This window comes from Sceloporus occidentalis, unplaced genomic scaffold, assembly GCF_023333645.1.
Source record: "Sceloporus occidentalis isolate IW3139 unplaced genomic scaffold, rSceOcc1.0.p SCAF_4, whole genome shotgun sequence".
Classification (NCBI taxonomy): domain Eukaryota; kingdom Metazoa; phylum Chordata; class Lepidosauria; order Squamata; family Phrynosomatidae; genus Sceloporus; species Sceloporus occidentalis.
Window position 1 is genome coordinate 401698 of NW_028316984.1, and position 13442 is coordinate 415139.

At 37.3% G+C, this 13442-nt stretch overlaps 1 protein-coding gene across 3 annotated transcripts in view; it reads right to left on the reverse strand.

Moving 5' to 3' along the window:
- Positions 1-260: 260 nt before the first annotated feature.
- Positions 261-13442, reverse strand: part of LOC149313382 (double-stranded RNA-specific editase 1-like) — a 68302-nt gene continuing 55120 nt past the window's right edge. For all 3 annotated transcript variants that reach the window (XM_089519015.1, XM_089519012.1, XM_089519014.1), the window contains 5 exons: positions 12601-12749; positions 11797-11965; positions 9273-9454; positions 4098-4276; positions 261-2860 (listed from right to left, as the gene is read on the reverse strand). In XM_089519015.1, the coding sequence (XP_089375141.1) occupies positions 2684-2860; positions 4098-4276; positions 9273-9454; positions 11797-11965; positions 12601-12749 (856 nt within the window). In that variant the 3' untranslated portion in view covers positions 261-2683. The remainder of the gene's footprint in view (positions 2861-4097; positions 4277-9272; positions 9455-11796; positions 11966-12600; positions 12750-13442) is intronic.

Here is a 13442-nt window from a genome sequence, read left to right on the forward strand (position 1 = left end):
AAGTCATACCCAGCTACCGAAGTATTTGGTTTCAATCCATAAGTGTTTGTTGTCAGTCCTAGCAACAATCTATTTTACCTTAAGAGTGGTCCATAAGTTGCCCTTGATCCTCTATACTAGAATATGCTTCAATGGGACTATTTGTGGGGTCAACACTATGGGTGTGTTTCTTGTGTCATATATCTTTTAAGCCACAGAACTGTGTGAATTTGTTCATTAATGTTTAAAAATGCCATATACATTTGCTTTCATGTAATAAAACTCTGATTTATTCTATCAGTGTCTGTATTAATTAACTTATTGCTATCATGCCTTTTAGCCATTTTTTTAAAAAAAACTGAACGTATTTTTCTTTCCTTTTTAACAAAGATGTAAACCAATTACACATAGGACTTTCTTGGACATGCATATAACTCTGTATAGTTTTTGCATCTATCACCACAATACTATGTAGGCAGTAGTACCCAGAAAATACCGAAAAGTGAGGAGCTAGCTACCTTTTCTATCTACTACACATAGCCACACAGATATTTGAAATATTTTAGCTGATGTGATATTTTCAGTATGAACATCACATCAAGCAGAGCCCAATATATATGTGATATACATCTAGTATTACAACTTTACTTCCTGCCACTGGCTTAGCAAAATGTAAGCATTATTCAGCTCTAAGCAAATGAGAATTATTCAGTTTGCTAAACGTACACAACATGCTTTGTGGAATGGAGCTGATAAGATCAGGCTCAAATTTCTATGAATTTCTTCTTTCGTTTATAATTAGATTAACTGCTCAAATAATTTCCTAATAAGATTTCATGTTTATGTCTAACTTCCTCTGGTGGGGCATTATATAGAAGCTGAGGTATTATGCTTGCCCACTTAATAAACTCTGTGGTCATCCTCTACCTCCTACTTACCAGCCAGAGGAATGCCAAGTGAGTGGAGATAATACTGTCTGAAACACTGGCAGTGTACAGGAGAGCCACGTGTGAGTACTGGCTTTGTAGATTAGCTAGCTACAACACTATGACCTATACACACTGCACATTAGAGTGAACCCTTCTGTAGCCAATGGTCTGTGCAACACAAGCAGTGGATGCAGTAGCCATGACTATGACCAGAGCATCCTCTGCAGAGATCTAGGCCTAATGCAGATCATTCATTACTAATTCCTTCAGCCAAAACCAATGTCCCTGAGAGATCCAGACCTGTATAAACATGCCTGTGGATCAAAGGTAATGCAAACAAATATGATGGTCTCAATATTTACTCCTATTACTAGAGGATCAAACAAAACTAAACTTCAAACACTTTAAATTCATGTCAAGCAATGTCGCCTCAAACGGACACAACAGTTTGGCTGAAAATATGTTAAGACTCAGAAGAGCTAACGGTTTAAAATTGCTTTTATCTGTGGAATAACCTTTAGGAGTTGTGGTGTTTGTGTTGGTTTTTTTGGCAAGACAGCGTATTTCCTCACAAATGAACAAATGTTTGAAATTGCCACATCACTGGTAATATTACTGTTGTACTCCATAGAGTTCCTGTGAAACACAAACCATCTATATCTAAGTTGTTTTTTGTACACTGAAGTCTAAAATGTGTTAGATTACAAATATTTTTTGTTTCCAGTTTACAATGGTAAAAAAATAACTACACAATGTGTGTAAGTGGGAAGAGACGACAGGTACTTTAGAATAAAAAGTAGCATGTTAAAAATTGGATCACAGATTAATAAATACAGTACATACATCAAAGACACAAAGTTTTCAGCAGCTGTTTTTAAAGAGCAAGGAAGCAGAGAACACTAGCTATCCAGTCTCCAGGCTTGTTTTCTATTCTGTATCCTTCCTATATTTTTAATCAATTTAAAAAATAAACATCTAAAAGAAGCACATAAATTAGCTGTCTTTTAGACTCTAAAACAGGGGTAGGCAATCTTTTTGAGCCGGGGGCCGGGTTGCTGTCACTCAGACAACTGGGGGGGGGCCGAAGCCAAAAAATAAATAATTAAATAATTAAAAAAAATAAATATATAAGTAAACCAGGACAAATGTAGGACAAAATTTTCAAATGGAAGACACTTTTTTTAAAAAAAATGGAGGACACGTGAAAAAATTTGCTGATTTTTAAAAAAATGTTAATATAAATGCATGTTTCTGAGGCTTCTATAGACAATTGCTCCCCAAAGGCCCTGGCGGCAATCGGCGGCAGGACTGGGCTGGGGCCGGTGCCAAGGCCTCGCTGGGCCGCATCCGGCCCGCGGGCCGCAGGTTGCCTACCCCTGCTCTAAAAGAACACAAATTCAAACCACATAGTCAAACTGTAGTGTAACATCCTATGTGATTTACATTAATCATGCACCTGGCAACAATGTATTAAAATAATTTGTAAACTCTCCAGATGAATCACTTTAAGAGAGTTGCACTGTGTTTTCCCCTGCAGACGTCAATTCTTGAGAAGGTAATCAACCTTGTTTGATTCCAAACTAATTTTTGTATCTTCATATTTCTATTAGTTTTAATACTTCTGTGAAACAACAACAGAAAAAAATTGGTCAAAAGTCCCCCCACCAAAAAAGAAGGTTTAAAAGCTGCTGTTATAGTTGTATAGGTGAAGTGCTGATGCTGGAGATTGTTGTTTCCACTATAGTCCCTTGTCCAAGTGAAATGCAATCCAGAGATCAGACTGTGAGGGAAAACTGATCCTGTTCAATGGGTTTCTCCACCCAGGCTCCAAGCCCCGCCTTCAAAAATGCTTTAAACAAACATTCTTTGGCAGTTTGATATTCAGCAGCTACCTGCTTAGTTTCATGGTACATGTTTGGTTTACTGACTTGTGAACGTAGGTTGGCGGAAAGCTGGAAAAAGCAAAGAGAGGAGAAAAAGGAGAGTTTCTGTTATCCACAGCAAATTCATTATTATTCCAGTATATGATTTCTTATATTGTCCAACTATACAACCATTGCCAAGAAAAAACAAAAACAAAATGCTGTTTCATTCTTTTCCTGTGTTTTATCACCTGCCCAAAGCAATCAAAATCTCAATTTCCCATCTCCTCTCTTCCCAGTTGCATTTTTAAGATGAAACTGTAGGGCTCTGAAGCCTAAAAAAATCATACACAAAAGTAATCTGGGCTAAAAGACAACCCTCAAGGTATCTCTCAATTCAGAGCCTAGAAGGAATCAGAATCCTTTTAGAGACAGCTGTTGAGAACAGAACAATTTCAAAGGGGTTACTTGAATTATGCTTAAGCACACAAAGGTGGGTTTGGAAAGAAAGGAGTTTTCAAGTCTACCATCCCATATGCTTCCCCTGAAAGGGATACAGCATAGCTATATCCCAGGCTGAAGTATGAGAACATTTGGTCTGAAACAAGGGAACAGATTCACAGCAACAGGTTCACAGATATTGTGTAATTCACAGTTGCAACAACAGAAATTACAAGATTCAAATTACAAGAGACACTACCTAAACATTGTTTGTTGTTGTTAGTGGCCCTCAAGTCTACCTTGACACATGGCAACCCTGTATATGAGATCTCCAAGCAGCCTCTGATCCTCTACTGCTCTGCTCAGGTCTTGCAGACTCAAGCCCATGACCTACCTAATGGAGTCTAGCCATCTAGTATGCAATCTTCCTCTCTTTCTACAACTTTCTACCTTTCCTAGCATTAATGTTTTTTCTCATGAGTCATGCCTTCTCACAATGTGGCCCAAGTACGACAGATTCAGTTTGATCATCTACTCTTTCATCGTAAGAGTGAGTTGACAGTGGATGGTGGATTCTCCATCTTGGTGCATGGTGGATGCTACATCTTTGGCAGTCTTTAAACAGAGGTTGCATTGGGATCTTTCAGGCGTGTTTTAATTGTGTACTACTCCTACATGGCAGAGGCTTGGACTAGAATATTAGATAGCCCTTGTTGCTCCCTTCCTACTCTGAGTGTACAATTCTATATCTAGTCTTTCTTGGATTTCAAAGTCCTTCTGCATTCAACTCTGGAGAGAATTGCTTGCCCAGTAAAAGACAGAATCAAAGCCCCAGTGGCTATGCTTAGTACATATAGTGCTGGACCATCCACTTTTGAAAACATACCTTTGCATAAATGCGCATCCAGCGGCTATACAGGGCATGCTTACAAAGACGTGATGCACGGCCCATCTCATCTTTGCCAGTTGTAGCATTAATAACTTCAAGACCAACATCTCCTACTGTCCAGTTCACACTGAAATTAGGTGCTTTACCTGGCTGGCGCGCTTCAGCATTGCTGATACCTGAACAAACAAAAAAAGAAAGAACATTCTCAAAGAATAAGAAAACTTTTTCACTGTTTTAAAGGCTGCATCCCCAGATAAATTAGAGTGTTGCTCTTTTGGGCCTCACACACCTTTTGGCAGCCCTTCAGCAAAGATCTAAAGCAAATCTAGGGCACATGCAGCCTCTAGTGCCAAATGGCCAAGGCAAGACACAGTCAGGACTTTGGATTCCTTTTTTAAGCAGTTGCCTCCTTAAATTATAGCTCATTGGAGCAACTGGAAACCTATTTTAAAGAATGAAAGTGCAAATTTCCTAATAAAGTATTCTTAATAAACGTTTCCTAAAAGGAACTGGTGGGGTTGTGGGGAAAAGAAAGTATTCATAGTGAAACTCATTGCTTCTACTGCTCCATTTACTACTTCAGTTGCAGCTTTACATGAAATCAGAGTGGTTGCATCAGCATGCTAATGATACAATTGTACTGGCAATTTATATACGTAATAATCTCAATACTGTTTATGCTGGATGTTGTGCAAATGCTGGCTTGATATCAGATAAGCTGCATAAATAATAGAAATTACTCAGATGCAGTAAGTGATAGGATCCAGCCTGTTTTGGTACATTGTGGGGGGAATGCTCTCCTGTCATTTCTGCTGTGGAACCTGACACATTGTAAGTGTTGTCTCTACATTTTTTTTAGATTTTTTTTAGATTGTAAACCTGAAGGCAGGGAAGCGTCTGACTAAAAGATTGTATGTACAGCGCTGTGTAAATTTACAGCACTTTATAAATAAAGGTTAATAATAATAATAATAATGTTGTCTTACAGTCCTTAAAAAGTATTGTTGAAAAAGTAACCCATTCCCCTTCAGTGCTCCTGTTCTGAGACAAAGATATTAAGTCATAAATATTCTACTTTCCATTCCTGAAGAATGTGTTTCTAATGTATTTCAGCATCATTGAAATATATGTGCTATGTATGTGCAGATCCACAACAGAAAAAAGAATACAAAAATACGTTAACACAAAAGTCACACATAAATAAAAACAATTTGGAAAGTGTATCTTATTACATCTTTATCACTTATTACAAATCTGATATTTGAGTGTAGTTAAATAACTAGATGAAGAAAAATGATGTTACATAGGGTAACTAATATTCTTCAAAATAAAACTATTTATATTGAACTTATGGAAAGAAGATATACACAGCAAATCAATGGAATCAAACTACAAGAAATAAGATTCCAGATAAACGTTTGAAAGAGCTGTTTGGGAGTGGAACAGACTGCATCAGAAAGTGGTCGACTTTCCTTTTCAAGCAGAGGTTGGATGAGTATCTCTTAGGAGTGTTTTATCAGTATATTCCTTCATGCTTCACAAACTAAAAATCCCTACATACCGTAAGATGGAGATATGGGAGTTAACATGATGTCAAATTGCATTATTTCTACAGTGTAGACGAAGCCCTAGTTAAAATAAATTATACTACTCACTCATCAAAAACCCACACCTCATCTTGATACCCATGTCTAGACAGAAGTCCAAAACAGATAAATGTATGCAGGGCTATTTCATTTTTAAAGAAACGAATCTGGCACTCAAATGACCCTTAATATATATTCCATTTGTAAATTGTTTAAATTTGCATCAACTCATTCCATTTAACCATTTATTCCATCACTTGAACTGTAAGCCTTAAGTCTGTATACAATCATATTTTATTTTTAGGAAACCACTTCTTTGGCTCACATGCTTTGAGAATGTGTTAACTGCTGAGATCACTGAACCCTAAAAAGGGGGAAGATGCTGATTAGCCTTAAGGAATTGTAGCCAGATGCCTGTGAGAACCAAGGATGTCTTGATATTGCATTCCCTTTCCTTTTTAGACAGCCATGGCAAGCTTTAAAGATGTAGACAAAGATAAAGCACTAGCTTGTACAAGCTGAAGGACTTATAGTGTATTGCGTAGTTTGGGGCATGCACAGTTAAAAAAGCTGCTGTATGACTTTTTGTTTCTCTATAAAATGTAGCTGCTCTCAATAAACTGGGACCATTCCTCCTGGTAGCTTCAGGATTTATTCCAGCTCAGCACCTTGCAGGACGGGATGGTTTGGCAGGACTGAGGTTCCATTTCTTGGCAAACAGAACAACTTCTCTTTTTAACGTAAGCCTCCTGATTCAGCAAGTTGAACTCCCAAAAGGCAGCTGCAATGGTTATAGGCTAGCTAGAATAAATTAAAAATTTATTTCAGTTTTCAACCCGCCTTGAATCCAACTGTGGGAGATAGGTAGGATATAAATCCTTGAAATAAACAAAAATAAATAAAAATGTTTCAGATGTAAGCCAGATCAGTTTCACAGTCTGACTAAAATATTCTAACAGTGTGTTGAGAGGTTCTCAAAGCAGTCACCTGAACAAGGACAATGTTGTCATCAGGCTTTAAAAACAGAGTTACCTGCTGCACTTACCAAGGGCATAAACCACTGTCTATGGAAACCCACACCCCTAGAATCTTATTTCTTGTGAGACTTGGCTCAGCTTCTGTGGCAGTTTCAGTCTCTAGAAATGTGTTTGTTTAAAAGGGGCATAGAGACATCAGGAAGGGAGCCAATCCTCCCTTAGAGCTTTTATCATGCAAACCATGATGAATGATTTTTGAGGGCTGGGTATTTAAGTCATGCAGGCTAACTGCCTGCCATGCTAATTGAATCCAAAGCTGAATACAAGAGTCAGGTGACAAGAAGAAAAGGCAACCAATGGCAGCAGGGTAGTTCTCTCCATCCATTTTAGTTGATTACTGATACAGAAATTGTGAACCAGCTGTCACACTGCTAAATTATGTGGTTTTGTTTACTTATGCAAGTTTCATCTGATCAGGTCATTTCATTTCATATGTGCACACTGTTAATTGTGAATAAAAATGTACTAAAAAAACACTGAACTGCTCTTCTTCTTTTGTGGTGTAGAAATCTATCCCTATTCTTTCCATGTTTCCGCTTCTGGCAACACATTTTCTGTTCAACAAGTAATGCCCGAGAACACATCTTCATTAATTGAGGTATACATGTACATGTTAACTGTAGTTCCAAGATTCTATTGGAAACCTTTTTTTAAAATGCATATATGGTTATAGAAGTACAAAAAAAAGATGTAACTTCAACAGTATACAACTCAGAGAATCATAAGGAAGACAGAAAAATAAATTTGAAACTGATGTATTTCATGAAATCTTTAATATTTAAAGTTCTAATAATTGTTAAAGACATATGAATCTATGTATTGACAGGTAGTGTTTGTATAATTGTAATTGTTTTTTTCTTTGAAGTTTTTAAAAAATGTATACTCTGTAGCTACTGAGGCTGACAATCTAAAAGGTAAGTCTGGTATATATTTATATGGCCTTTTTAACCATTATGCTTTTTGTCTGGTAAACACTGGCTCACCCAGGCTGCTGTTGCCACCAACACTGTAATAATAATAATAATAATAATAATAATAATAATAATAACAACAACAACAACGATGATGATGATGATGATGATTAAAACCACATAGTTAAACATTCACAAAATGTTTAAATTAAAATGTTATTAAACAATCCAAAAATAAGGCTGGTTACAAAGAAAAATAATAAAATCATCAAAGCACAATAAAAATAACAAACAAAACCCCTAGCGTAGCTCATCCCACCTATAGATACCCATACCTTTTGGGCACCAAGGGTACAAACAATTGGGAGACATTATTTTTCAACAGGAAAGAAGCAGAAGAAGAATCCCCTATTATGCTAGTCTTTCTTTTCAACTGGAGCCTTGGTGTTATTTTTAGAAAGACTCTTAAAAAGAATCAGAAAATTGCACATAATGTCTAATGCTGCCCACAGTTATCAAACAAATCTAAACTTTGAATTCTAATATTGAACTTTCACTTTAAAATGTACTAAGATTACTAGCTATAGGCAAGGGAAGTACATTTGGCCGTCCTTATAGGCAGGCTTGCCTTCCGCTGCTTTGGGCTCATGCGGAAGGCAAGCCCAGGCAGAAATAATGGGACACGTACTCGCTCTGCACGCCCTATGCGCTGCCACAAACATGAGCCCCATTATTTCCTATGGAGCTTGAGCATATGCTCTTTTCCCCATACGTGGGGGGCGGGGGGGGGGCGGAACGGATCCCTGTGTATGGGGAGGGTAGACTGTATTAAGGAATCTTATGCCTAGGAATTTCAACAGGCCTAAAACTTGCCTGACATGGCCCTGGACTATGGCCTATGTGAACATCATCATTTACCATATTTACTTGACTATAAGTTGACCTCGTGTATAAGTCGTAGTCAGTTTTGGGGGGCAAAATGATACATTTTTATATGACCCATGGATAAATCAAGGATCAGACTTAAGGAGGCAGTCCAGCTGAGGAGAGGCTGTGGGGCAATTAATCGCCCTTTGCAGCGTGTGCCCAGCTGGGCTTTCCCCTGGAGAGGAAGCCTGGCTGGGGACAGGCTGTGGGGCGATCGGTCTCCCTTTCCAGTGTGCCCCCAGCTGGGCCTTCCCCCATGAAGGGCGCCTGGGGCGATCGGTCTCCCTTTCCAGTGTGCCCCCAGCTGGGCTTTCCCCCACGGAGGGAGCCTGGCTGAGGGCGAAATACCTTATTGACCCATGTATAAGTTGACCCAGGTTTTTGGGTCAGTTTTTTTTACCTAAATTTCTTAAATTATTTATTTGCCAGCCTCAGGCACACTGTATCCCCATTCAGTACTTGCTATGCTGAGCACATATTTACTTGACCACAAGAAGACCAGTGTAGTATGCAATCCTGCCTTATAACTGTCCATAATCGAGTGGAGGGTTCTGCTTATATTTAAGAGAATGTGGCTATAGGACATTCCTATTCAGATGTCATAGCTGAATGTAACAAAGCCTGAATGCTGCTAAAGTCAACCTATCAATCTGCAGTACTTTGAAAATACGTCAGCAAAAAAAATTCAATTTTTTTTCACACCATACTTACCACTGAGTAAAGGTCTGTTAAGTATGTAGAGATGTGGTAGGTCCTCTATCTCTGCTATCCGCTGATACACTGCTCTGGATAGGTGATCTCCATGGTATAAGCTCCCCAAGATGATGCTAGAGAAATAAATTGGCTCCACAAAGAGGCTAAGCAATGCTCCTTGAATACCAAGCACATTCCATCTAAAGTGAAACAAATGACCATTTGAATTAGATACATAATTTTTGCCAGCAGACAAGACAAACAGATGAATTTATATAAGACAGAGAGAACAGAACTTGTTTCTATGATGGACTCTTTTGGCTCCACCTGCTCATTCGTTATAGTATGTTTAAAGCAGGAGTGAGAAGGTTGCTTTCGCGCCACACTCCTAAGCCCACTACCAAACTTCAACAGCCAGCAGCAAAATGCTCCCTGCTCATTTTTTTGCAGGAAAGTAATCTGACTTCAAAACAAGGTGCATGCCACTGCTACACTGCACAATGAGTGCAGTGACCTGGAGAGAACATATGACACCCAATTTTGATTTAAAAGAGGTCTCTGTCATTTCAGTTTTTCCTGCAGTTCAAACTGTGCCAAACAATTTAGGCCAAAAGATTGTGTTTCCCTGCTCTTACACTGCTTTACCTAAGGACTTGCAAACATAGCCAGTTTACATGCCTACCATCAGAAAACAAAGAATTCCTCCACGGCTCTTATTATTTTTTGCATGCATTTCGAAGTGAAATTTATCTAGGTATACTGCATGTGTTGAGATCTATTGATGTATACTCCTACTGGATAGGCAGGTACAGGTTGAAAAAATTTTAGGAGACAGCACCATGGACAAATACGTTGCACATATGCCCTTCTCCAAGTTGTTTTTGTACAACTCTGAACTCTCCAGCTGTGTGAACTTCAATATGGTTATGAAAGATTTATAACCCTGTCTCTGGCTTCTGCACAACACATGCAACAAAGGCAACTGAACATTCGCATCCCTTTTCCCAAGACTGAAAGAGGGATCAAAGCTGGAAACATACACACACACCGTTACAAAGTGCATCTGCCACTGTAACCAAATTTTGAAAGTGCAGTAGCAAAAAGAAGGGGGAGAAAAATACATTTTAAAAAACTTCTAAGGGGTATACGTACTATTCGGAATGCCACAAAACCATGTCAAGGATTGATATGTTTATGGTAAGTAACACCCTATTACCTAAAATACAAGAAATGGATATTCTACCAAGAATTAGATCAGACCATAATCCCATAGTATTAAAAATAATGAACAGAAAAAAAGAATTTCAATGGAGACTAAATGAGGAATTGTTAAAAGAGGAAGATAAGGTGAATAAAATTAAGGAAGAATTGAAGTATTTTTTTAAAGAGAATGACGATGGCATAATGAAAATGAACATTGTATGGGATACATGTATGGCAGTAGTAAGGGGACTGTTTATGAAAATGGGAATAAGAAAAGAAAAAAATGGCAGAGGAAAAAAATAATAATATACTGAAGGAAATAAAGAGAAGGAAGAAAGGTTAAGAAAGGAACCAGCGAATAAAAAAATCAAATTAGAAATCAAATTACTACAAAAAGAATTAGATTTGGAAACAACTAAAGAAATAGAGAGAAAATTAAGAGCTGGGAGACAAAACTTTTTTGAATGTGCTAACAAATCAGGTAAACGGTTAGCTCAAAAATTAAAGAGAGAAAGAGAAAGGAAAATAATAACTGAAATTAAATACAAAGGGAAAATATATAATAATCAACAGGACCTAAAAAGAATATTTGGTGAATATTATGGGAATCTTTATAAAGAAAAAACAGAAAAAGAAAAACATCACGAGGAAGTAAAGAAATACTTACAAAAATTGGAATTGGAGAAAATATCAAAGATACAGAAGGAAGTATTGAATGGACCAATAACACCATTGGAAATATCCGAAAGTATAAGAAGAATGAAAAATGGAAAAACTCTGGGTTTGGATGGCTTACCAGCCTCATATTATAAAAAAATATATGTCATTTTTAAAGCTAGAAAGGACTGTACATGCAGCTAGCTTTTTACATCTTAGAGAAAGAAGCAGCTTCTGAATGTCTCCATTCCATTCACACCCAAGAACGGCTCTATAAACCCTCCTGAATTTATACAGCAGCTTGGGGAGTAATAGTTTAAGATTTGCTGAAACAGATGATATACAGTGGTGGACAATGTGTTTTGCATGCAAGTCTCACATTTCCTGCTAAAAAGTTATTATGAACACTAGCACTAAAACTGGGTATTTGGTTTAGTTTGGTTTTTTAAATTGAATTTTCCTAATTAGCATATGTATAATTGAAAAATATTACACTCGCTGCCACCTGCATTACAAAAAGGAAATAATATGTTCAAATGAACCAATGCACTATGCCATTCAACTTACCAGGGGTAAACCATTCAACAGAAACCAGTACAAACAGAATTAATTGAGAATCTCAATCATCTAGGATCCAGCAGTGTGCAAAAGCTGTCAGTTCAGCAGAAGAGAAACAGCTTACCGGGCTATCTTATCACTGCATGACATAGTAAGCAATCTCTCTCCCTGCAGTACTCCATCCCAAGTCTGGATAGTAGCTGTAGATCTGACAGGGATTGTTCCTTCCCCAGATTCAATTTTCGTCCGTAGCTGCCCCCTTGCTTTTCGATTGGGATGTCTGTCTCCCTGATCTAAGTGACAGAAGTGGCCAACATTACTGATCATAAAATGGAAGATGAGTACTAATGGCAATGGTGGTGACTATGCTTTCTATGAAAGTTTATTACTGTTTTCTGCTACTCACAGGAGATAGGCACACGAGAGCGGCAGAAATAACAGAGAGGTGAGAGGAATTAGGAGAGCAGTCGTGTGCATTAAGAAACTTCACAAACATCTCATCCATACAAATTCACATCTGAGACTTGTTTGCTAATTCTTCCTTTACACATTCTATAATTCCTCTCTGAGAAAAACTCTAACTTGTTTAAAAGAAAATTGCACTTTAAATTTGTCCAAAGAGGCCTATAAGCAAAGATAGAGCTACAAGAAATCACTGTCATGCAGGAATGAATACACCAGCACAAGTTGCCATGTACATAGTGTACATGGCTACAGATTATGACCTACATATGCATAACACATTCATTCCTACACAATTTTTATCACCCATTAAAGGACTATAAGTGATACCTATCTTTCTATAAAGTCCGGCTCTCATTTAAGGTTTTTTTTAAAAAAGGAAAAGCAGATTTGTAAAAACTACTGAAGTGATCACAATCATTTTTATATCTCAGACATCTTCACTGGTAAGGAAAATGGGTCCTACCCTCTTGGGCTGCTTCGTGTGGTGAAAAAATCCGAGCATCGCCACAAGGAGAGGTGCTGATATAGAGATGAAACTGTACATTTTCCTTCAATTTAAAGCCACCTTGTTCTGACTTGATAAAAATAAGTTTTTGTTGATCTTCCTTATTACTGGAAGAAAGAGAGAAATATTATTTGACAGGGAGCTTTTTTAAAAAGAAAAAAATATATAAAGCAAGAACCAATAATTAGCACAACAGGATTTAAGATGCTGAGACCAAGTGTTATCTGCTTTATTGTTGTGAGCCTATTAAAAGTCCTAATTAATTTAGAGACCTAATGATCACCTTCCCTTCCACATAGTTGGACGTTTGTGCAGATATTTTTTTCTGAAGTAATTCTAAATACTGTACAGCACTTAGCAACCATCCTCAACGAAGAAGAAAAGGACAAAAAAAACAAAAAGCAAGAATTAAGTACACAAGATAGTGAAAGGCTTGATGAATAATAATAATGATAATAATAATAATAATACTGTTTATTTATAGCCCGCTTTTCCAAAGGAGATCAAAGCAAATGAACACAGAAAATAGAGTAAGACATCAACTGGATGACATTTTCATTTTCAACAGAAGGAAGTTTTAATATTGGACTAAGGTACCATCTCATTATGATCTTCACAGGCTCAACAACAACAAGAGTGCATAATCTAAATGACAGCCTACAAATAAAATTTTCAGATTTATTAAAATATACAAAATGAAGATACCTATTTAAGAAATTGAAACACATGAGTATTCAAACTATCTTAAATTTTTCATTTTTAATGAACTACGTATGTTGTGATACCACTATTAACTGATG